Source organism: Trachemys scripta, chromosome 17 (assembly GCF_013100865.1).
Source record: "Trachemys scripta elegans isolate TJP31775 chromosome 17, CAS_Tse_1.0, whole genome shotgun sequence".
In the NCBI taxonomy this organism is placed as follows: Eukaryota; Metazoa; Chordata; order Testudines; family Emydidae; genus Trachemys; species Trachemys scripta.
The window spans coordinates 109984-134641 of NC_048314.1; the positions used below are offsets into that span (position 1 = coordinate 109984).

The window sequence follows — 24658 nt, forward strand, 5'->3', positions numbered from 1 at the left end:
TTATCCAATCAGCAGAATAGGCGGGGCTCGGGTTGCCAGCTCTATTCGGCGGGGTTTGGTGTATCAGCCCAAAAATTATAAATATATCAATAAAACATTGTGTTCAACTGATATCTATATATATTATGGCTAGGGAAACTAAAGTTCAGCATTTCATTTTAATTACAGAAAAACTACAGGGCTTTGGAGCTGTGCTCCGGCTCCGCTCCAGCTCCAGGCAAAAACCTGCAGCTCCACTGCTCCGGGCTCCGCTCCAAAGCCCTGGATTTTTATGTTTTTATCATTGGATAATTTTGAGTTATCACAGAAAACTAGGATTCCTGCTGATAGCCCACCTCAGTAAGCACATCTAGAAGCTCTCCTTTGTTGTGTGCAACTGCCCAACCAACCATGCCGGCTCTGTATACTAGATACTTTCCTGCTTGGAGTAGACAGGAGGTATTGGATCTACTGGGCCTGAGGGGAAAAGAGGCTGTACAGGCACAGCTGTGGACCAGCCACGAAATGACTGCACAGGTGATGCAGATGAAGGAGTACAACAGGGATCAGCAGCAGCAGTGCCGGGTGAAACTGAAGGTATCGTGGAGGGCGTACCACAAGGCCAGACCAGTTGCCTTTACATCAAGCTGCATGACATACTTGGCAGAGACCCCACCAGCCACCTGGATACCTCTGAGGAGCCCAAGGCAGAGAACCCTGCCTTAAACAGCAAGGAGGAGAAGTACTGGGAGGAGAGGGGTCCAGCTATGTCACAAACCAGGACCAGTTTAAGACTCTACCTCAGTTTAGCCAGTGTCACCAGCTGAGCATGAATGAGCCCAATCCAGGGTAAGGAACTTCCGGTAAGCGTGTGCATACATTTTTCCTTACAATATGTAAATGTAAAGATGATGCCTGGACCAACCCTGAGATAGCAGGAGAAAGGTATTGACTTTCCATTGTTTTACTCGTTCAAGAGGAGGTAGTGGTACAGCCAACAGAGGTAGAGTTATTTGCTTTTCGTTCCCTGGCAGAGTTAGGCGCAGGGTAGGAGCCCATGCAGGAGCAGTTTATGTCCATAAGGACATATCTTTTGTATCCTCCTGAGAGGCCTCATGATGGTACTCTGCAATCCTCTCCTAAAAAGATTTAGGGATGACAGCTTTATTTCTTCCTCTCATGGCACTCCGTGATGGCTGCAACAGTGCCTTCTGAAGTCAACGAGATAGCGGCATATGGGCTTGGGCAGTTTTGGGATGCCAGCAGCAGCTGTGCTCTCTGTGCCCATTTTACCCTAAGGTTGACTGCGCGCTGTGTGAAGAAGTACTTATTTTTGTTTGTTTTAAACCTCCTGCCTATTAATTTCATTGGGTGCCCCCTGGCTCTTGTGTTAAGTAAAGGAATAAACAACTCTTCCATATTCCCTTTCTCCACACTATTCATGATTTTATAAACCTCTACCATATCCCCCCTTAGTAATCTCTTTTCCAAGCTGAAAAGTCTCAGTCTTTTTAATCTCTCCTCACATGGAAGCTCTTCCATAACCTTAATCATTTTTGTTGTCCTTTTCTGTACCTTTTCCAATACTAAGCATCTTTTTTGAGATGGGGCAACCAACTCACATGCAGTATTCAAGGTGTGGGTGCACCATGGATTTATATAGTGACAATGATATTTTCTATCGCTTTCTTAATAGTTCCTAACATTGTTAGCTTTTTTTGACTGCAGATGCATATTGAGCGGCATTTTCAGAGAACTCTACACGACTCCAAGATCTCTTTCCAGAGTGGTAACAGCTAATTTAGAACTTATCGTTTTGTATGTATAATTGGGATTGTGTTTTTCAGTGTGCATTATTTTGCAATTTATCAACCATTTTCTTGCATAGTCACCCAGTTTTCTGAGATCCCCTTCTAACTCTTCACAGTCTGTTTTGCACTTAACTATCTTGAGTAATTTTGTATTGTCTGCAAATTTTGCCAACTCACTGTTCATCCCTTTTTCCAGAACATTTATGAATCTGATGAACAGCACTGTTCTCAGTACCGTTTCCTGGAGGATACCACTATTTACCTCTCTCCATTCTGAGAAGTGACCATTTATTCCTACCCTTTGTTTCCTGTCTTTTAACCAGACCTTGATCCATGAAAGGACCTTTCCTCTTATCCCATGATGGCTTACTTTGCTCAGGGACCATGTCAAAGGCTTTCTGAAAGTCTAAATACAGTATATCCACTGGATTATCCTTGTCACGTGCTTGTTGTCTCCCTCAAAGAATCTAATAGGTTGGTGAGGCATGATTTCCCTTTACAAAAGCAGTGTTGACTCTTCCCCTATACGTCTGATAATTCTGTTTTTTGCTATAGTTTCATCCAATTTGCCTGCTACTGAAAGTTAGGCTTATTGGCCTATAATTGCTAGGATCACATCTGGAGTTTTTTTTTTTTTTTAAATTGGTGTCACAATTTATCCTCTAAGCATCTGGTACAGAAGCTGATCTAAATGACAGGGTAGTTTTGCAATTTCATATCTGAATTCCTTCAGAACTCTTGGGTGAATACCATCTGGTCCTGGTGACTTATTAGTTTAATTTATCAATTTGTTCAAAAATCTCCTCTACTGACAACTCAATCTGTGACAGTTCCTCAGATCTGTCACCTAAGAAGAGTGGCTCAGTTATGAGAAACTCCCTCATATCCTCTGCAAAGACTGATGCAAAGATTTGTTTAGTTTCTCCACAATGGCCTAATCTTTTTTGAATGCCCCGTTAGCATGTTGATCGTCCGGCGAACCCACTGATTGTTTGGCAAGTTTCCTGCTTCTAATGGATGTACTTTAAAAAAAAAAAATTGCTGTTTTTAAGACTTTGGTTAGTTGGTCTTCAAATTCTTTTTTGGCCTGCCTAATTATATTTTTACACTTGACTTGCCACAATTTATGCTCCTTTCCATTTTCCTCAGTAAGCCTTAACTTCCACTTTTTAAAGGATGCCTTTTTGCCTCTCACCGCTTCTTTTACTTTGTTGTTTAGCCATGGTGGCACTTTTTTGGTCCTTTTACAATGTTTTTAATTTGGGGTATACATTTGAGCCTCTATTATGGTGTTTAAAAAAAATTCCATGCAGCTTGCAGGCATTTCACTTTTGACTGTGCCTTTTAATTTCCTTTTTAACTAGCTTCCTAATTTATGTATAGTTCACCTTTCTGAAGTTAAATGCTACTATGGTGGGGCTTCTTTGCTGTCCTCCCTCCCCCGCCCCCCGGATGTTAAATTTAATTATATTATGGTTGCAATTACCAAGCAATTCAGCTATATTCACCTCTTGGAACAGAATCTGTGCTCTGCTTAGGACTAAATCAAGAACTGCCTTTCCCCTTGTGGGTTCCAGGACTAGCTGTTCCAAGGAGGAGTTATTGAATGGTGTCTAGAGACTTTATCTTCACATACCATCCTTAGGTGACATGTATCCATTAATATGGGGATAGTTGAAATCCTGCATTATTATTGAGATTTCTATTTTTTACAGCCTCTCTAATCCCCGAGCATTTCACAATCACCATCTTGGTCAGGTGGTTGGTAATATATTTCTACTGCTATATTCACATGGTGTTCTCTCCAGAAGAGCTCTCAATGGCTTCCCCAACCATTCTGTGGTCTTTTAGTATAGGCAGATGGCATATTTAATACCCTTCGTCCCGCCCTGCCTATGAAGATGTTATGTGAGCCATGGGACTCTGGCAGACAGTGAAGGAGTGACCATGGAGACATAAGAGGCTTCAAAATGTCTGTAAGCCAATTAAGTATGTTTACATTTAAAAATCTTCCGTTATAAAATTACTGAACATTACTGAACAGCACTGGAGGCCACAACAAACATAGCTGCAGGCAGCCTGTAGGCTTATGAGTACCAAGGCACTCCACTAAGGCCATGAGTATTTTAGCTTCCATCAAGGTCTATGCTAACTAATACAAAATAGCACAAATGAAGCAAGTGACTACACAGAACACAGAACAGTATTCTGAGTAGCAGGGAAGAGTGAAGTCCAAGGTGGCAAATACCTTGGCTCATCTTCTTAATGATTCTTCCTGCTTGACAGCCAGGGAGATGAACTAACTAGTGTGGACTGGGGGACAGGAGGGAATAGTATCCTAACATATTAAACAACTCAAAATATTTATTCCTAATGCATTTTCTGTCTATAAACCAGAAGGGATATTATTCCTAATTATAAATACCCTCGCCTCCACAAAATTTGAAGACTGGCTGAATCATTGAGAGTGTACCCCTGCTGGTGTCCATCTCCAAAAACCACTGATTCGGTGATTTCAGTAGGAGGGAGAAAATACCCAAGATACAAAGGACTTCATATTCTTCATAGACATTGTGGCATTACGCCCCATATACTTCATAGAGATACTGTTATATAGGATATGATTATGGCATACCTATAATGTATTTTATACAAGGTAAGACATGTGAGATATCATTGGAAAGGTTATGATTCAGTGAATAGGATTATCCTATTCGTATGCATGTATCATTTTGGTATCTAAAGTTAGGAATACTGTCTATGCATCAATTACAAATGTGTTTACACCTGGGGAATGCCCACTAAGCAGAATGCAATCAGTTTAGATGTCTCACTGGGAAGAGCCATTAGGGAGAACAATAGGTCTTAGAAAATGCTGATCACCCACTGAGAAGCCTTCCAGGGGACGATGCAAACAGACTCTGAGTTATGGCTGCAGGGACCTGTGACCAAGTCACCTGGTACTGAACTCCATAATAATACTAGTGCTTTTCCACTGACCGGTTTTGAGGATCAAACTGGTCGTCAAAGGATTCCTGACATATGCAAAAGCTATTTAAAGCAGGGGAGTGACATCATTGTGCTTCGTTCTTCTTTGATTCCCTGTCCAAGAAAGAGGACTACTGGAAACACCTGAGAACAAGACTGGACTAGGGGAGAAGGGCTGAGCCCAGGCTAGAGAGTGTCTGGCCTGTGAAAGGAATATCTGGAGTTTTAAGCTGCAAGCAAGTGCAGCTTACCTTCAAGAATCTCGGCATCTGCCTAAAACAACATTTTAGGTGAGAATTTGCTACTTATAACCAGTTTCTTTGGTTTATTAAGCTTAGATTGTGTGTTTGTTTTATTTGCTAGGTAATCTGCTTTGAACGGTTTGCTAGCCCTTATAATCACTTAAAATCTATCTTTTGTAGTTAATAAACTTGTTTTGTCTAAAACCAGTGTGTGGGGAAATCATAATTTGGGGCAAAAAGCTGTGTATATCCCTCTCCACATTGAGTGAGGGGGCGAATTTCATGAGCTTACACTGTACAGTTCTCTGTGCCGCGCAAGACGGTACAATTGTGTGGTTACCCTCTTGAGGGGGGTGTGCACTTGAGTACTGAGCAATTCCTTAGCTGTGCCTTCCCATACACAGTTGATCTCAGCATCTGTGTGCACAGCTGAGGCTGGGTGTGTCCCTACCTGTATGTGTGCTGGTCAAGTGCAGTCTGAAGCCTGAGGGAGGGCTTGGCTGGCTTGCCTTACCAATACAGTGTAAACGGAGCCCAGGCTGGAGGGTCAGGCAGACTCAGTGGTACCCCAGTTCCAGGCAGCACCCCAAAGTGGGGGGAACCTGTCACAGACATGTAATGTGTAATCTAAGAAGCAGCAGCAGATTTCTCAATCAGTACTTACAGGGAGGTTTAGCTTGACAGCGTCCACAGGATGATGGAAAGGCCACGCAAACTGGTGTTTCCATAGTGTCTTGAGCACCACTTTGAGTAGATACTGCAGTTGGTTGGTCTGTCGTTTGGGCTTGTTAGGGTTGGAGGTCTCTGGTGGAGGGGGGTTAGTGCCTACAATACTGCCTTGTTGGGGTTGGGTCTGTGCCTGTGTTGTAGACATTTGTGTAGTTTCTAGTCCATCCCCCATTACTGGTAAATTTCTCAGTCTTGTCCCAGGGCCGCTCTCCACAGACATGCTATTGATCCCATCGCATTCCTCACCAGGCACTCTGTAAGACAAATGCAACAGTATTAACTGCAGGTCAGTTAAAACTGACAGTTTTCATTAGTAACTACATATTGCTTAAGTACAAACCAGGAAATCACTGTATACTTCAAATTTACTGAGAATACTGGATATACTTCCAACAGCCTGCAACCTTCGCAGGATAGTTCAGTAAAAGCCTTCTGTTGTTCAGTAGCATGTATTAGCCAAATGATTAGACATATTCCTAGATCCCAAGGCTGAAAAGGATATCCCGGGTAAGTCAGTTGACTCTAGTTCCCCTCTTTTCGCACCTAGCCATTTTCTTCTGTCTCCTTACAGTATATATCTTTTATTTTTGTATTTGCCCATGTTAGAGTAAGTTTTTTCAACAAGGAGCCCAGAAAGGAATAGAATACCTCAATATGATTAGTCTTATTAATGCTGTGTAGAGAAGAATCGCCTCCTCCCTGGTATCACAAATGAGAACCAAATTAGCATGGCATTGTTAGCTGCGACATAGTTAATGTTTCATTGCCTTTGCCACTTAAAGCCTTCCATTTTCTCCGAAGAGCAAGAACCTTAATTATCAGATTTAAGCCCCTCACTATAAGAGTTCTTCTAATGTCTGAGACAAGGCTGTGTTGGGTCAGGGTTAGCTAACACGTTACTTAACTGCAACCAACCACAATGTTTACTGAAGTGTAGATGCTGATTAACACCTTTATATCTCAACAAGTTATACTGAAAATGTTATGGTTAGGTAGGAAGTAGCTAACATGTCAGCTAATCCAAATATAACTCAAACTTTTCCTAATTTAGGCAAACCATATGAGACTCATAGCTAACAATTTTTATGAAGTGTTTCAATCATATTATTCAGCAGTGACTAATCACTGGAATCTGCTTCAGTGTGTCTTCTTTGCTAATTCTTATAGTTTAACATTAAGAAACACTGATAGTTCAAACTTGAGACGAGATATACAGAAATATTGATTAGAGCAGATATTGATATCAGACTACTTTTATCTCATCAAAATATGAGTCTCTCCAAATGTAAGTTTCTCTCATTATTCACCAAAACTGCTTTCATGTAACACCAAAGGAAGCTGACAAAGAAAGCACTGGTCTTAAACAACTGTATTACATCCCAACCAGTTATGTGTTTAATCTGTTGGACTAGAAGTACTGACCTGTTCCTAGAGCGCCTCTCCTACCTATCTAGAACCTTGGAAAGCAACACCAGCCTATACCGCCACATCTCTCAGATGCACAAAGCAGTGTTGGCATCTCTTCCCTGAACCACTCATGCTAGATCAAAATCCAGCTATAGCAAGATGTTACAACAAAGTGTCACCTGACCATGCTATTGGGTCTCTTCTACGTGCAGTCAAGCACCTCACCCAACACCAGGCCACGGACAGGGGTGAAAGTAGGCCAGTACGGCATACCGGTAAGAAGCCCGTACACAGTCCAAGTTAAAGCGCAGCCGCAACAAAGCATTAAATTGCTCCTGAGAGTCCTTAAAGTGCTACTGCGGTGGCGACCGGAGCCCCAGGCCCTTTTAAATCGCCGCTGGAGCCCCAGGTGGTGCGTGCAGGCAAGGCAGTGCAGATGGGCTGGCTAGGGGAGACGAACCTCCAGTCCCACCCCTTCCACTCGAGGCCTGGAGTAAGTGTTTCATATTACTTTCATCCCTGACCATGGAGAACAGTAACGACAGGGTGGGTGAGGTAGTATCTTTTATTGGACCGATTTCCGTTGGTGAAAGAGACAAGCTTTTGTCTCACAGAGCTCTTGCTCAATTCTGGGAAAGGAACTCAATGTCACAACTAAATGCAAGGTAGAACAGACAAGCATAAGAGAGTTAACACACATTGCAAGAGACCACTGAAGGTGAAATGGACAGTTAAAAACTTTGCAGTCATAGGATAAAGGCAGGTGAGTGGGTTACAAATTGTTGTAATGAGCCATAAATTCAGTGTCTTTATTAAATCCATGATTTTTAGGGTCTAATAAAGTTATGAATTTAACTATCAAAAGACAAGCTTGGGAGCTATTATGCAGGTTTCCTTTGAAAAAAAGGACTAAGATACCAGATATGGAGTGACCATTTTATGAAAAGTGTTCACCCACAGGCATTTTTGTTTCATCATTTTTCTGTGCGAGTTCTTTTGAGAATGTAGTGATGATTAGTTTGTTTCACCCACATAGATACTGGGGCATTTAGTGCACTGGATGAGGTACACCACATGAAAACATGTGTAGAACCCATGGATCTTGAAAGGTGTGTTGTGAGGGGTACTGATCATTGTAGTAGCGGAGGTATGTCTACAGGTTTTGCATCTGTTACAACAGGGTCTGGTGCCACTGAGTTAGTGCGTCCTGTTCTGAGGGTAGCTTGCTTTTGATTTGCTTGAAGGAGTTGGGGGGGGTTGTATGAAAGCTAGAAGAGGGAATTTAGGAAAGATTTATTTCAAGATGTGGTCCACATCAAGTATGTTGTTTAATGATACCCCCTACAGACTGCAGTGTGGGGTGGTAGTGACAAGTAGGGGAGTGCAGTGTCGTCGTCCCCCAACCCCGTACTGAAGCAAGTCCTTTTAGGGTAATTGGGCAGCCCATTCCATGATGTGATCTACTTCTCTGGTGGAGTGTACTTGTTTGGTGAACATGATTTTAAGTGTGTTACGGTGTGTATCCCAGACTTTCTCCTAGAAACATTCTATGGTAGTTGAGTGCCTGGCTGTAGATAACATTTTTGGGGTGGTTACTGGATCCGTGAAGGTAAGTGTAGTAATCTGTGAGTTTCTTGTATATAGTTATCTTCAGCTGATCGTGGAGTCTAGGAAGTTGATACTGGTGTGAGAGTTTTAGCTCTGGTCTACGCTACAGAGTTAGGTCGACATAAGCTGCCTTTCGTCTTCCTAATAATGTCAATATCTACACTGCAAGATCGCTCCCGCTAACTTATCCCACCTGCTACATCAACTTAGCTCCAACTCCGTGAGAGGTGTAGTGCTTAAGTCAATGTAGTTAGGTCGACGTAACGGCAGTATAGACAATGCATTCCTTACATCAACTTAACTGGCCTCCAGGAGGTGTCTCACAATGCTCCATTGGGACCACTCTGGTCACAGTCTTCAACTCCTCCGCCCAGTGGTCAGGTATGCAGGAAAAAGCCCCTCCCCTATTAAAGGACCACTAATTTTGAATTTCCATTTCCTGTTTGGTTGGTGTGGAGAGCTTGCCTGCCCAGCTAAGCATGCCAGTTCCACACTCCAAATGCACTCCTGCCTGGATTACACAGGAGGTGGTGGATCTCCTGGGTTTGTGGGGAGAAGGGGCTGTCCAGACACATTTCAGCTCCAGCCATAGAAATGTGAACATCTATGAGCAGATCTCTTGGAGCATAGTGCAGAATGGCTACCAGAGGACCTGCAGTAGTGCCATGTGAAAGCCAAGGAGCTGCGGCAGGCATACTAGAAGACAAAGAAGGCAAGCAGTTGCTCTGGTGCAGCGCCACAAACATGCCACTTTTACAAGGAGCTGCATGCTATATTTGGCAGCGACCACACAACCACCCCCAACAGCTGTGCGAATACCTTGGATAAGTCAGGAGTCATGGGCCAACATAGGCAACACTGAGATGACTGTGTTGGACAAGGAAGAGAGACAGGCAAATAAGGGACCCATTGTCCCAGAGAGCCAGGAGCTATTTGTAACCCCAGAGCAGTTCAGCCAGTCACAGCAGTCCAGCATGGGTGAGCATGATGCAGGGAAGGAACCTCTCATAGGTATGCAGTTCACAATATTGTGGCGGCACATTTTATTTGCTATTTTTTCTTGAAATAGTCACTGTACCTGCACTGGTTATCTGCTTTTAATTGCCTGGCACAGATAGCCAGAGGACGCCCTGCAAAAACGATTATTTATGCACACCGAGATGTCCTGTGAATCCTCCACAGAAATAAGAACATTACCTACCTTTCGTAACTGTTGTTCTTCGAGATGTGTTGCTCATGTCCATTCCGGGAGCGCCCACTCCGTGTGCACAGTTGCCAGAGATTTTTTCCCCCTAGTGGTATCTGTAGGGCCAGCTCTGGCAACTCCTGGAGGCCAGCACTTATGCACTGATATAAGGGGCGCCACCGGCCCTGCACCGTTTTAGTTCCTTTTTGCTGTGAACTCCTATGGCGGGAGAGGTGGGCAGGTCATGGAATGGACACTAGCAACAGCTCGCAGAACAACAGTTATGAAAGGTAAGTTAACCGTCCTTTCTTCTTCGAGTGCTTGCGCATGTCGATTCCATTCTGGGTGAGACACAAGCAGAAGTCCTGGAAGTGGGTTAGGAGTTTAAGGTCGTGTCCACTGCAGCACAGCCCTCCTGAAACTAGCATCATCTTTTGCCTGTTGGGTGATCGCATAGTGGGATTCGAATGTGTGGACCGAGGACCATGTCACTGCCTTGCAGATGTCTTGTATTGGTATATGTGCCAGAAACGCAGCTGAAGATGCTTGAGCCCTTGTTGAGTGTGCCTTCATGATGCCTGCGCCAGACACCACCGCCTGCTCATAGCAGACCCGGATATGGGCCATGATCCGTGGCTAGACTGTTTGGACCGTTACTGGGAGGCCTTTCACAAAAAGCCATGTGGATTTGCAGAAAGGTCTTCTCCTGTCTATATAAAAGGCCAAGGCACTTCTAATATCCAGAGAATGCAGATGCCACTCTTCTTCTGTATTATGCGATTTAGGGCAGACTACTTCTAGGAAGATGTTCTGGTTGTAAAAAAGACACCACCTTGGGGAAAGAGGCTGAGCAGGGGCACAATCAGACCTTGTCCTTAAAGGATACACTATAGGGAAGCTCCGATGTTAGCACCTGAAGCACCTAGACTCTTTCTAGCAAAGTAACTGCTACCAGGAAGGTGACTTTCCCAGAGAGTAGCAGAGGAGAGCATTTTGCCAATGGCTCGAATAGAGGCCTAGTGAGCTTGGACAAGACCAGATTTAAATCCCATGGCGATTTAAACGAACCTGCGGGTAGAGCTTCTCCAGACCTTCACTGAATCTGTCATACCCTTGGCAAAGACTGTCCAACCCTGGATTGGAGGGTGGAATACAGATATCGCTGTCAAATGCACCTTGATAGAGGCTAGAGACAGACCTTAATGCTTCACATAAAGGAGGTAGTCCAGGATGGACTGTAAGGACACTTGCAGAGGAGGGAAGCCACACTCGGCGGCACAGTAAGTAAAGCATTTTCACTTGACCAGGTAAGTGGCCCTAGTCAAGGGCTTTCTGCTACTTAGCCAAAAAACCCCAAAAAAACAAAGAAACCCAAGTTATTCACCTTCTCATAACTGTTGTTCTTCGAGATATGTTGCTCATGTCCATTCCAATTAGGTGTGTGCGCTCCGCATGCACAGTCGTTGGAAAGTTTTTCCCCTAGCAGCACCTGTCGGGTCAGCTCTAGAGCTCCCGGGAGTGGCGCCTCCATGGCCTCTTCAGTTCCTTTCTGCTGGCTACTCCAACAGAGGGTTTGGAATGGACATGAGCAACATCTCAAAGAACAACAGTTATGAGAAGGTGAGTAACCATATTTTCTTTCGAGTGCTTTCTCATGTCAATTCCAATTAGGTGACTCCCAAGCCCTACCCAGGAGGTGGGGTTGGAGTTACAGAATCGCTGACTGAAATGCCGCTTTGCCGAATGCTGCCGAGAGGAAAACATGTGAACCGAAGACCACATCATTGCCCTGCAGATTTCTTGAATTGGGACCGAGGACAGGAACACCGCCAAGGAGGCCTGTGCCGTTGTGGAATGCACCATTAGTGCCAGGGCTGGAACTTTGGCTAAGTTGTAGCATGTTAGTATGCATGACACGATCTATGACTAAATCCTCTGCGACGAGATTGGGAGTCCATTCATCTGGTCTGCTGCCGCCACGAACAGCTGGTTCAATTTACGGAACAGCTTTCTGCGGTCAATGTAAAAAGGCCAGCGCTCAAATGCCCAGTGAGCAAAGCCTCTGTTCTCGGCTACTTGAGTGAGGCTTAGGGTAAAAGAAAAATGTCCTGGTTGGAACGGACCTGGGACATCACCTTTGGAAGAAATGCTGGATGAGGCCTGAGTTGCACCTTGTCCTTAAAGAAAACAGTGTAGGGAGGGTCGGAGGTGAGGGCTTGAAGCTCCGACACCCTGCTTGCCAAAGTAATGGTGACTAGGAAGACACCTTCTATGATAGGTATAGCAGTAAGCAAAGCATCAGGGGTTCCAACGTGGGGGGAGGAGGTGTGTGTGAGAGAAAGGACCAGGCAGAGGTCCCACACCAGGACTGGTTGTCTAACCTGAGGGTACAGCCTTTTCACACCTCTCAGGAAATGTCCAACCATGGGGTTGGCAAAAACAGAACACCCAGCTGCCCCTGGCTGGAAGGCAGAAATGGTTGCCAAGTGCACCTTGATGGACGATGCCACCAGACCTTGCTGTTTTAAGTGCAATAGATAGTCCAGGATGAGAGATATGGGCACCTGCAGCTGAGGTGTGTGGCCCTGAGGGCACCAGATTGCAAACCTTTTCCACTTGACCAGGTAGGTGGCCCTGGTGGAGGGCTTCTGCTACCAAACAAGGCCTCCCTAACAGACTCTGAGCACGAGTTCCATGGGGTTTAGCCATGAAGCCATTTGACGAAGGGACTGGAGGTTGCGGTAATGAAGGCAACCGTGGACTTGGGTGATCAGGTCCGGGACCAGGGTCAGTGCAATGGGGCGTCCACCAACAGCTCCAGGAGTGTTGTGTACCAGTGTTGGTGAGGCCATGCCAGTGCCACCAGTATGACCACCGCCTTGTCCCAGCAGATCTTGAGCAGGACCTTGTGCACGAGTGGGAATGCCTACAGCAGATGTTCCGTCCAGGGGAGGAGAAATGCATCTGCAAGCGAGCTCAGGCTATGATTCTGGAAGGAGCAGAGTCACGGGCACTTTGTTGCCTCATGTGGCAAACAGATCAAGTGATCTTGTGCGTAAAAAGGTTGGAGACCACTAGTCTATATGGTCTTGCCTTTGACAATAGGTAAGAAATAGGAGCGGGTGTTTCGAACAGCTCATAGCACCAAAAGATTTATATGAAGATGGGATTTCACCGGCCTTGGACAGAACGCGAGTTTAGTATGCATCCCAACCCCGGATGGATGCATCTGTGGTGATAGTGAGCGTTGGCCGATTCTGTACAAAGGGCACCCCCCTGCAGACACCGTGGATAAATAAGGGAGTCTTATTTGTTCAACGTTGTGCTGTGCTTGTTTATATTGTGCCTGTGTGGGACAGTCTGTCTGGAGCCAAGTTTGTGGACACCACATGTGTAACCTTGCATGTCTGACGACGAAGGTCGTGGCAGCCCTGTGGCCTAGAAATTGCACTCACTATCAAGTTCTGGCAGATACTTATGGACTGTTTCACGTTGTGGAGATCAGGTTAGTTAAAATCAGAAATCGTTTTCTTGGTAGAAAGGTCGTCGCCTAGGGAGACTTGAGATAGAACCCAATAAACTCTAGTTCTTGTACTGATGTCAGAGTTGATTTTTTTATATTTATTTGAAGGCCTAACCTTGTAAATAGAGTTACTGTCTGTTCAGTGGACTCTAATGCTACTTGCAGTGTCGGTAGTTTCAGCAGCCAGTCATCCAACTACGGAAATACACCTCTACCCTGATACAACGCGACCCAATATAACACAAATTTGGATATAACGTAGTAAAGCAGCGCTCCAGGAGGGCAGGGCTGCGCACTCCCGTGGATCAAAGCAAGTTCGATATAACGCAGTTTCACCTATAATGCAGTAAGATTTTTTGGCTCCCGAGCACAGTGTTATATTGGGGTAGAGGTGTATCATGATTCCTTTTTCTGCGGAGGTAGGCAGCTACAACAGCTAAGACATTTGAAAATACCCAAGGGGAAGTGGATAGGGTAGGACTTTGTATTGGAATTGTTCCTGCGCTACTGCAAATTGGAGAACCTTCCAATGTGAGGGATGGATGGTTATATGAAAATACACGTCCTGGAGGTCGAGGGCTGAGAACCAATCCCCCCTTTCTAGCACTGGAATTATGGTACCTGGTGTGACCATTTTGAATCGCTGTCTCTTCACAAACTTCATGAGTCGCCATAGGTCAAGGATGGGTCTCCACCTTCCTGTTTTTTTTCCTGCATGAGAAAGTGGTATGAAGAGAATCCCTTCTTTCTATATTCTGTTGGGATGGGTTCTACTGCTCCTAGGTGTAAGAGGTGGCTACATCTTGTTGCAGTAAATGTTGGTGAGAGGGGCCCCTAAAGAGGGACGGGGAGGAAGAGTGGGTAGGGGATCTGGAGGTAATGGGGATGGAGTAACCACTCTGGATAATTTCTAATACCCATCTGTCTGATGTAATAGTTTTCCAGATTGGGTAGAATGGAAGCAAGCAGATGACACTCAACAGGGAGGAGTGGTAGATACGCTGGAGGGTAGGGATAGGATACAGAGGGACCTAGACAAATTAGAGGATTGGGCCAAAAGAAACCTGATGAGGTTCAACAAGGACAAGTGCAGATTCCTGCACTTAGGACGGAAGAATCCCTTGCACTGCTACAGACTAGGGACCGAATGGCTAGGCAGCAGTTCTGCAGAAAAGGACCTAGGGGTTACAGTGGACGAGAAGCTGGATACGAGTCAACAGTGTGCCCTTGTTGCTACGAAGGCTACCAGCATTTTGGGCTATACAAGTAGGGGCATTGCCATCAGATCGAGGGACGTGATCATTCCCCTCTATTCAACATTGGTGAGGCCTCATCTGGAGTACTGTGTCCAGTTTTGGGCCCCACACTACAAGGAGGATGTGGAAAAATTAGAAAGAGTCCAGGGAGGGCAACAAAAATGATTAGGAGGCTGGAGCACATGACTTATGAGGAGAGGCTGAGGGAACTGGGATTGTTTAGTCTGCAGAAGAGAAGAATGAGGGGGGGATTAGATAGCTGCTTTCAACTACCTGAAAGGGGATTCCAAAGAGGATGGATCTAGACTGTTCTCAGTGGTACCAGATGACAGAATGAGGAGTAATGGTCTCAAGTTGCAGTGGGAGAGGTTTAGGTTGGATATTATGAAAAACTTTTTCACTAGGAGGGTGGTGAAGCACTGGGAATCGGTTACCTAGAGAGGTGGTGGAATCTCCTTAGAGGTTTTTATGGTCAGGCTTGACAAAGCCCTGGCTGGGATGATTTAGTTGGGGATTGGTCCTGCTTTGAGCAGGGGGTTAGACTAGATGACCTCCTGAGGTCCCTTCCAACCCTGATATTCTATGATTCTATTAAGCGATCTCCAAAAAGTTTGAAGATTGTAGATGGTTCCAGCATTGAAAGATGCAGGGTTCACAGGCCCTCCACCAAGGCCTCAAATTTATTGTCTGGAGGCCGATGGTTGGGAAGTAGTATTTGAGGAGTAGATAGTCCTCCCCTCAATGTTTTCTGTTTCTGCCCCGGTGGTCATAACATGTGTGGCACTGTGCATAAAGGAGGGGGTGGAATCTTCGAGGGGCCTGATAATTTCCTTGCCTTCATTTGGTTCTAGGTGTGTAAATACCCAGGGATCGTAATGCCGCCCTTGAGAGTATGTAGCGACTCGCCTGTTTTGGCCGCAAAGAATTTGGGTCCTTCGAATGGCAGGTCTTCGACCATCAACTGTAGTGGTTCAGGGAACCCAGAAAGATGGAGCCAGGAAGCCGTTCTCATAATCACATTGGTGGCTATGGACTTCGCTGCTGTATCTGCCAAATCCAGAGCAGCCTGTAATGCTATCCTGGTTATGAGTTGTCCTTCTGATACAAATGATCTGAATTGCTCTCTCTCTTCCAGAATAAAATCAATAAATTCAAGAGAATTTTGCGTAATTATTATGATCGTATTTAGCTAGTAACACTTCTTAGTTAGCTATTCTCAAGTGTAAGGTCACCAAGGAGTATGCTTTGCGGCCAAAGAGATTGAGCCTCTTCCAATTCTTTTCATATGGCATGTTCCTGGGGATAGCTGTCATCTGCCCTGCTCATTGACCACAAGAAGAGAAATTCAGTTCCCTTCGCAATCATGTAGTATTTTTTTTTTTTTTAATTAGACCGCTTGCTGGGGTCTGCCAGATTAACTTCACTGGTACCATAATCACATCATTCATAGGAAGAGAGATTTTGGAGGAAGTAGGTGTGTGCAGTATGTCTATCATGCCATGCTTCCTGGACTTCGAGTGAAATATCTAGTGAACTCACAACTCTCTTACAGAGGTCTTGGAATTGCTTGAAATCGTCTCATGTGTTGGGAGGCGGGGACAGGATAGTGTTATCAGGCGAAGATGAGAAGTGAGCCTCAGGTGCGATGTCCTGGCCAGAGAATTCCTCCCCCTCTTCAGCCCCATTCTGTTGGTTCAGATGGTCCCTGTGCCGTCAATAAGGGAGAATGTACTCTCTCTCTCAGTGGGCCGATGGGTCTGTATTGTTGCTGCTGTAGCGGGTAAGCTGTTCCTGGGCTCCAAAATGGCCACTGTGGAAAGAAGGGTATAGGTGGCATCCAGGGGTGCCCACACCAGGGGTGGTACTTCGGGTCAACCAGGTAGCCCTTGTGCGCAGGAACTGATTTGATAGGAGCACTCACAGGAGAGGAATGCTGGGGAGAGTGTAGAACATCATCATCATCGCTCGAAAATGGCAGACCGGAAAGACATGGAGAGGTGTGTTGACTTGGTATCGAGTGTTCCTGAGGTACTGTCGGTACCGAGAATGGCAGACCCTAGCGGCAAGGTGTCAATGGCATTGGTACCACTGGCATCATAGGAATCCGTATCAGATGTTGCAATCTTCTCGTCGGTGCCGTTGTGCGGCCCCAGGTGTGTGGTGCCTGCACTAGGTGGTGCCATCATCTGCGGAAGTGCTGAGACTCTTGGTACTGGGTGTTTGATCAGCTCCGCCACTACTGTAGTATGGGGTTTCAGTTTCTCCTTGCTGCCTGTGTCAGAGCTCGGCATCTTTTGTTTGCTTGGCACCAACAGAGCCAGATCATCCTGCTATTTCGGTGATGGGAGGACCTGGTGCAGTTGGTACTGAAGCTATTTGACCGTTGGAGGAGCGCCTTTTATTGGCCAACTCATGAGTCAGGGTCATTGTACTTTTTTTTTTTTTTTTGCTGCCTTCTTGGCGGTTGGTTGGGAGCCTGGACCATGGAAGAAAGGCCCTGTCAGGGGCGGCTGTTGGAGATCTCTGGCCATGAAGGGTGTGTCCCTCGGGCTCAGAATCAGGGCGGAGAGACTTATCCATGAGGAAGAGTTTAAATTGAAGGTCTCTCGCCTTCCTGGTGTGGGCTTTGAGGTTGTGGCAGTGCAAGCACTTCTGCGGTATACCTGTCTCACCAAGACAGCAGACACACAGAGTGTCTGTCTGAAACTGGTATTGAAAGTTTGTAAGTAAGGCAGTGTTTGAACCCTGAGGAGGCAGGCATGCCCCTCAGGGAGCATTTTCTCCCTGTAAAGGAAGGTCAGGGGGGGAGAAAAACGACTACTCTACAGTGACAGTTTAACGGAAACCTGCAATCCTATGAAGAGAAACAATTTTTATTTGGGGGAGGGGGAGACGGAGACAAAAGAATAAAGCTAAGTAGTTTAAACTAGGACTGTCAAGCGATTAAAAAATTAATCACGACTAATCACACTGCTAAACAACAATAAAATACCATTTATTTACATATTTTTGGATGTTTTCTACATTTTCAAATATATTGATTTCAATTACAACACAATACAAAGTGTTCAGTGTTCACTTTAGATATTTGATTACAAATATTTGCACTGTAAAAAATAGTATTTTTCAATTCACCCAATACAAGTACTGTAGTGCAATCTCATTATCATGAAAGTTGAACTTACAAACGTAGAATTATGTACAAAAAAGTACAAAAATAAAACAATGTAAAATTTTAGAACTACAAGTCTGCTCAGTCCTACTTCATTCATGTTCAGCCAGTCGCTCAGGCAAACAAGTTTGTTTACATTTGCAGGAGATAATGCTGCCAATGTCGCCTCAAAGTGAGAACAAGCATACTCATGGCACTGTTGTAGCTGGCGTCGCAAGTTATTTCTGTGCCAGATGAGCTAAAGATTCATATGTCCCTTCATGCTTCAACCACCATTCCAGGGGACATGCGTCCACGCTGATGACGGGTTCTGCTTGATAACAATTCAAAGCAGTGCAGACCAACATGTTCATTTTCATTATCTGAGTCAGATGCCACCAGCAGAAGGTTGATTTTATTTTTCGGTAATTCGGGTTCTGTAGTTTCTGCTTCAGCGTTGCTGTTTTGAGACTTCTGAAAGCATGCTACACACCTCGTCCCGCTCAGATTTTAGAAGGCACTTGAGATTCTTAAACCTTGGATCGACTGCTATAGCTATTGTTAGAAATCTCACATCGATACCTTCTTTGCATTTTGTGAAATGTGCAGCAAAAGTGTTCTTAAAATGAACAACGTGTGCTGGGTCAATATCTGAGACTTCTAGAATATGAAATATATGGCAGAATGCAGGTAAAACAGAGCAGAGGACATACAAGTCTCCCACAAGGAGTTCAGTCACAAATTTAATTAACGCATTTTTTTTTTTTTTTAAACAAGCGTCATCAGAACGGAAGCATGTCCTCTGGAATGGTGGCTAAAACATGAAGGAGCACACGAATGATAAACCTATCCTACTCAGGATAAGCTGAAAGGGCTGCTAGCTGTTCCGACTTGAGTCAATGGCAGACAAGGAGGAACTGAGGAAGCTTTGGTCGCACAGTGCCAGATACCTGCCTGAAGCGGCGCAAGATTACAAGCTCCAGGGCGCACGAACATCTAAAGTGGAACACCTACAGGGACATCACTCAAAGAGGAATACAAGTTTTCAGTGTAAAACAGCTGAGGTAAGGATTATTTCCATGTCTTTACCTAGCACCCAAGTCATTTATTTCAATCTCTCTGGGCCAGCCATTCACAAATCCTACTTAAGTCTCTGCTGAAGAAGATGGTTCAACTTCATATAACAGATTTAAGTTATCCAGAGAAGCCTGGTGCTCACTAAATCCTGAAATCATTCATGAGATACTGTAACTGTGATTATCAAGGCAAATAGTACCTGCTGCATTGAAACCTTGTTACTAGGCATGGGAAGGGGACAACCTATAGCATCTCCACTTTAAAAGTTTAGCTTGAAATTTAGAGGGTTTTGCACTAAACATGCTTTCTTGGATGTCTTGCTTAGACTCTCCTGCCATTTCAACAGAGCCACAGAGGGCTCTGTTCTACACACACCTTTTCCATATACATAACAAAAAGGATGAAAACTGACAAGCTGTTCAGCTAAGATTTTACCAAATACAAACATTCTTGGTTAATATGATGGAACTGTCTCACAAGGAGAAGCCAAAAGTCACAGAACTGATTTGCCACTTGATGTAATCTGAATATTGTGGAGTCTCAGATGCGATGAGTAGCTCATCTGTCTTGTCTCTAGCAGTTGACCAGAAACTCCCCAGAACTACCGCCTGTCTCATGGAAAGGACACAAGTCTTTCCCTGGAGCAAAATGGGATAGAGGTGCCTTGGGAGGGAACAAAAAAATCTTAAAAACCTGGTAAGATTTGTATTTGGTAGATCTACAGGTGCTCAAAAGAGAGCAGCATTTCCCAATAATTGCTGCAACAGGGTAAGTATAAATTAAGATTTTACTATGCATTAACAAGGCCATTTTACTAGCTTAATTTTTCACCCATAATGCCAGGAGCAAAAGCACATTACTAGACAGTTTAACAGTCACTAATGTAACTTTTTGCACCCATAAAATGCTGCCTAGTAAAATGTTAATTAACAATTTAATGTTTAAAGTTTCTCCCCTGATAGGGGATTTTTTTTTTTTTTTGGTGCCAACATGGAAAATAAGAGACGAGACAACTGCATTACTACCACAACTAGACAATTTCAAAACTGCTTTAAAAACCTAAACAGATAAAAGTGTAATTAAGGGAAATATTGCTGTGATAGAATATTCTATCCCTAGGGGGACCACTACAGTTCAGGGCATGACCAAGGAAGGAAGCCAGGAGGCTTCAAGATGGGAAGACACAGATCAATGAACAGATTCAAAGTCAGCTAGGGCCTGTTAGCCTTCAAGCAACGCAGGCTGGAGCAAATATTGAAACAGGAAGGCAGCTGCTACTATTGCTGGGAGTAAACAGATCATCCTGTGCGGTGGGCCTTTGGGAAAGTTTGTGCCACACCAGTAGGCAAAAGTTAGTTTCTTCACTAAGTTTGTTTTTCTTTGATTTGTTCACATGGTGAGTATACCCAGCCTGGAAAGACTTGCTTCAAGGAAGAAAGATTATGTTTCTTTCATATTTGTTCATGGTGGGATTGTAGTCAGCCTGAAGAGAGCTTCACAATAGATTGTTTTACTGCAATTTACTCTTCAGACAAAAAGGCTAACCTGTTTATACGTCTGTTAGTCTATAAGGTGCCACAAGACTATTTGTCGCTTTTTACAGATCCAGACTAACATGGCTACCCCTCTGATGTTTAAGTTCTGTTTGCTAAAGATGTGCTAGGCTTTCCTTTCAGAAGGAAAAAGACAATTATTTTGGCTTCTGTTTTCATCTTAAAACAGTCTTTCAAACTCACCCTTGCAGAACAGAAAGACTTAGGACTCTGTTTTTCCAGCCTGCCATGAAATGCTCTGGAGGGACCTCTGCTCTGAGTGCAGATGCAGAAAACAATGTGGCTGCAATGCATCAGGCTGGTCAGGAGAGGGTGCTGATAGGCTATACTGAAAAAAAGCTACCGGTGATCCACACATAAGGGGAGTTATGGAGAGGAAAAAACAGAGGTGGTTATGGGACAAACGCGCAAATGGGGTTCTAAGGCGGTCATCCTTCGGAGTTTGACAAGGACAGTCAAATGAGTGAGGATGAATAGCTGTGAAGGGCTTTGAAGGTTTGAATTTGATGTGGTGGTGATGAACAGGGAGCAAAACAAAGGATTCGAGGGAAGGAGTCCGACATGGTCAGAATGATGGATCCAGGTGATCTCAGAAGCTCTGTGTTTAAAGGAGAGGCACGAAGCAGCAGCTATCAAGGAAGCCAGAGAAGTTGTGGGAGATAACAGGAGACTGGATAGGAGTATGGACAGGAGTGTCTTAAAATTGTGAAAGCAGCAGCAGAATGTGAATATTGCCTGGATGATCTGGATGAGATAGGACCCCACAGGTTATGGGTTTGTGACAGGAACAATGGTGATGTGTTCAGTAACAAAGTGAGGGAGAGGTTTAGCCATATCAAGTTTAAGCTGACAGCAGATGTGAATTCTCAGGAATTAGAAAGGAAAAACTAGTGAAACAAGAAGTACAAACATGACTGTTGGAAGAGGGAGATCGAGCAGTCAGTTGTAAATGGTCAGTTTAATGTTGCTGCTACATGGTCCTGCCAAATTAAAAAGGTCAGCCCCAGAATGACATGCTGGAGAAAGTTTCTGTAAGAGAGAAGCCATGCCCAAGAGAGTGTTGGTATAAACTAGGTAGGTATCAAAGAAGGTACTACTTCTGTGTTGTGCACACCAGTTATCCTGGATACCTTTAAAATAAAGGCAGAGGTGACAGCCTGGATCAAGAGATGGCCAGGAACAGAAAGATAGATTTGCACGTTCAGCACAGAAACTGTAGTTGATGCAGTGAGAGTGGATGACCTCACCCAGTGAGATAGGGTATAGAGGGAGAAGAGGAGAGGACAAAGACAATCAAACAGGACCCCTAAAAAAGAAGTCAGAGGAAGCTTTACCAACACACACACTTACACACACACACACACACACACACACTCTGAACGAACAATCACAGGCCAGGAGAGAGCACCAGGACACGACAGTCTTGTGAAAGTAAAAGGCGAACAAGATGTTAAGCAGGTGGGCGAGCTCTGAGCTGCATTTCCTAGACACACAGAACAAAACATTCAAGATGCTAGGGGTAGGATATACTGCAACAACATCATGTTGCATCATCTCAAATTGCAGTGGGGGAGGTTTAGGATGGATATTAGGGAAAAAAATTTCACTAGGAGGGTGGTGAAGCTCTGCAATGGGTTACCTAGGGAGGCGGTGGAATCTCCTTCCTTGGAGGTTTTTAAGGCCCGGCTTGACAAAGCCCTGACTGGGATGATTTAGTTGGGGATTGGTCCTGCTCTGAGCAGGGGGTTGGACTAGACGACCTCCTGAGGTCCCTTCCAACCCTGATATTCTAGGATTCTATGTTAGAGCAATTATGCTAGTCAGATGTTTCAATATGCTTCCATTAACAGCATGAAGCTGGAAAACCAAGTGGTTTCAAAAAGAACGTGTGAATAAGGCATGCTCCAGAAAAAAGCTGTGGCTCCTGGGTAGCGCATGTGGAAGTGTCATATTTTTAAAATAAGACACATGTATTAGTCTGCATTCCGAACAAGCTGCCTCCAGGTGTACCCTTATTTGTCACAAAAGCTTCTTTTCCCACTACTTTATTTGGGCTCTTTGTAATCCAGCAATTAAAATGACCTACATATTCTCTTAAATGAGCTAACTGAGGCACCCTGTGTCTAACACAATTTAATATAAGAGGTTATTCAGGCAGAAAATGGATCGTCCTTTGTTTTCAGATGGATTCGGAGGTGTGCCAGAAGCATGGGGCCAAGCCCACTGTGACTTCTGGGAACTTAACATCCCAACCACAGGCACACAAATGTACGTGTAGTAGGTTCTCTTCTGTGCCAATACCCATACAACCTGGGCATTTTTAGGGTATTCATCACATAACCTTACAGCAAAAATGGGGCAGGTCATCTGAAATGGTCAAGCCTAATTTTTTTTTTCCAAAATACATTTCAATTTAACCAGATTCCATCCATTTTAAATCCAAGCAACCAGAGGCAACATCAACAAGCCATTTACCTACTGGTGGTGAGGAGAGGGTAAAATTTTCAAAAAGTGCTTAAGTGACTTAGGCACCTACGTTCCATTTTCAAAAGTGATTTAAGTGTCAATGAGACAGGCCATTACTTCACTTAAGCGCTTTGAAAATTTTATCCAAAGTAAAATGTCAAGCTCGAAAAGGTGTTGAATGGAGTGTAAAATAAAAACTGAAGATTTATTTGACAGTGTTCATTTCACATTTCTAATTTATCTGAAGAACTAAGATTATAAGCCATTAGCAGCACTCAGACGTTTCCAGAAAGAAAAGTCAGTGTAAGTGAAACAAACAATCCTCACTCTAATCAGTAAGTGCACCAATAGCCTCAGGAAACAGGAAGTATACTGTCTTCTGGCTTCAGACTGAGTTTCTCCTCCACTAAGTCTTTGTTCCTCTCATCAGTCCCTACAATAAGGGCACATGACTAAAAAACATGACTCACCCGAAAGTGCTGACTCACAGCCTGTAAAAGAAATCCAATACTGCAGACTGGAGAATGGCCAAGTTACTAGGTCATTTTATGATGAGTAAAGTCTGACTTCATTTGCGATATTGCGGATTCCACAATATTAGGCTTCTACCGCAATTTTGTTTTAAATTAGCTTACTTTGCACAGTTCATGATTTTGCATACATTGAGGTTTGCAACACACACTCTCCTCCTCCCGCTCCCCTCCCATTATTACATTAAATGATCTTGAAGAGTTTTGGGCAGGGCAAGTGAGGCAGATGCCCAGGTGCAAAGCTGGGGGATGGGGCGGGGATGAAAAAATGAGGAGAAACACACTAGGGATTAGAGCCTTGCAGCAGGCATAGTACTGTCACCTTACTTCTGTGCAGCAGCATTGCCTTCAGAGCAGGATGCCCAGCCAACATCCATTACTCTCCAGCTGCCCAGTTCAGAAGGCAGCACTGCCACCACCAGCAGCGCAGAAGTAAGGTTGGCAAGATCATGTCCGCGGCAGGGTTCTATCCCCTACCATTTCCCCCCTCGTTTTTCCACCCCTCCTTCCCCAGCTTTGCATCCTGGGCCGCTGCCCCGCTTGCCCTGCCCCCCTAGTGACAGCCCTGTAGTTGCACCAAACTGTCTGGTTATCAAAAAAAATTCCAGGCATAAACTAATAGTTGAATGTTTATATCATTCCAGCATTTTTTTCTGAAACAAATACATCTACTGTGGCTTTTCCAAATTACTCTTATTAATATCCTTTCCGCAATATTCTATGCCAGGGATAGGCAACCTTTCAGAAGTGGTGTGCCGAGTCTTCATTTATTCGCTTTAAGGTTTCGCGTGCCGGTAATACATTTTAACGTTTTTTTAGAAGGGGTCTCTCTCTAAGTGTATATTATATAACTAAACTATTGTTGTATGTAAAGTAAACAAGGTTTTCAAAATGTTTAAGAAGCATCATTTAAAATTAAATTAAAATGCTGATCTTACGCCGCCAGCCTGCTCAGCCCGCTGGGTGGGGGGTTCAGGGCAGAGGGCTGGGTGTTGGGGGGACTCGAGGTCAGGGCAGAGGGCTGGGGTGTGTGCATGTGCAGGGCACAAGACTGGGGGGGGTTCAGGGCAGAGGGCTGGGGTGTGTGTGGAGGTGCAGGGCAGAGGGCTGGGTGTTGGGGGAGGGACTCGAGGTCAGGGCAGAGGGCTGGGG

General features: G+C 44.6%; 1 protein-coding gene across 7 annotated transcripts in view; it reads right to left on the reverse strand.

Moving 5' to 3' along the window:
• BRD4 (bromodomain containing 4) overlaps positions 1-24658 on the reverse strand; it is a 193991-nt gene that overhangs the window by 93800 nt on the left and 75533 nt on the right. For all 7 annotated transcript variants that reach the window (XM_034793552.1, XM_034793557.1, XM_034793554.1 and 4 more), the window contains exon 3: positions 5685-6003. In XM_034793552.1, coding sequence (XP_034649443.1) covers positions 5685-5969 — 285 coding nt within the window. In that variant the 5' untranslated portion in view covers positions 5970-6003. The remainder of the gene's footprint in view (positions 1-5684; positions 6004-24658) is intronic.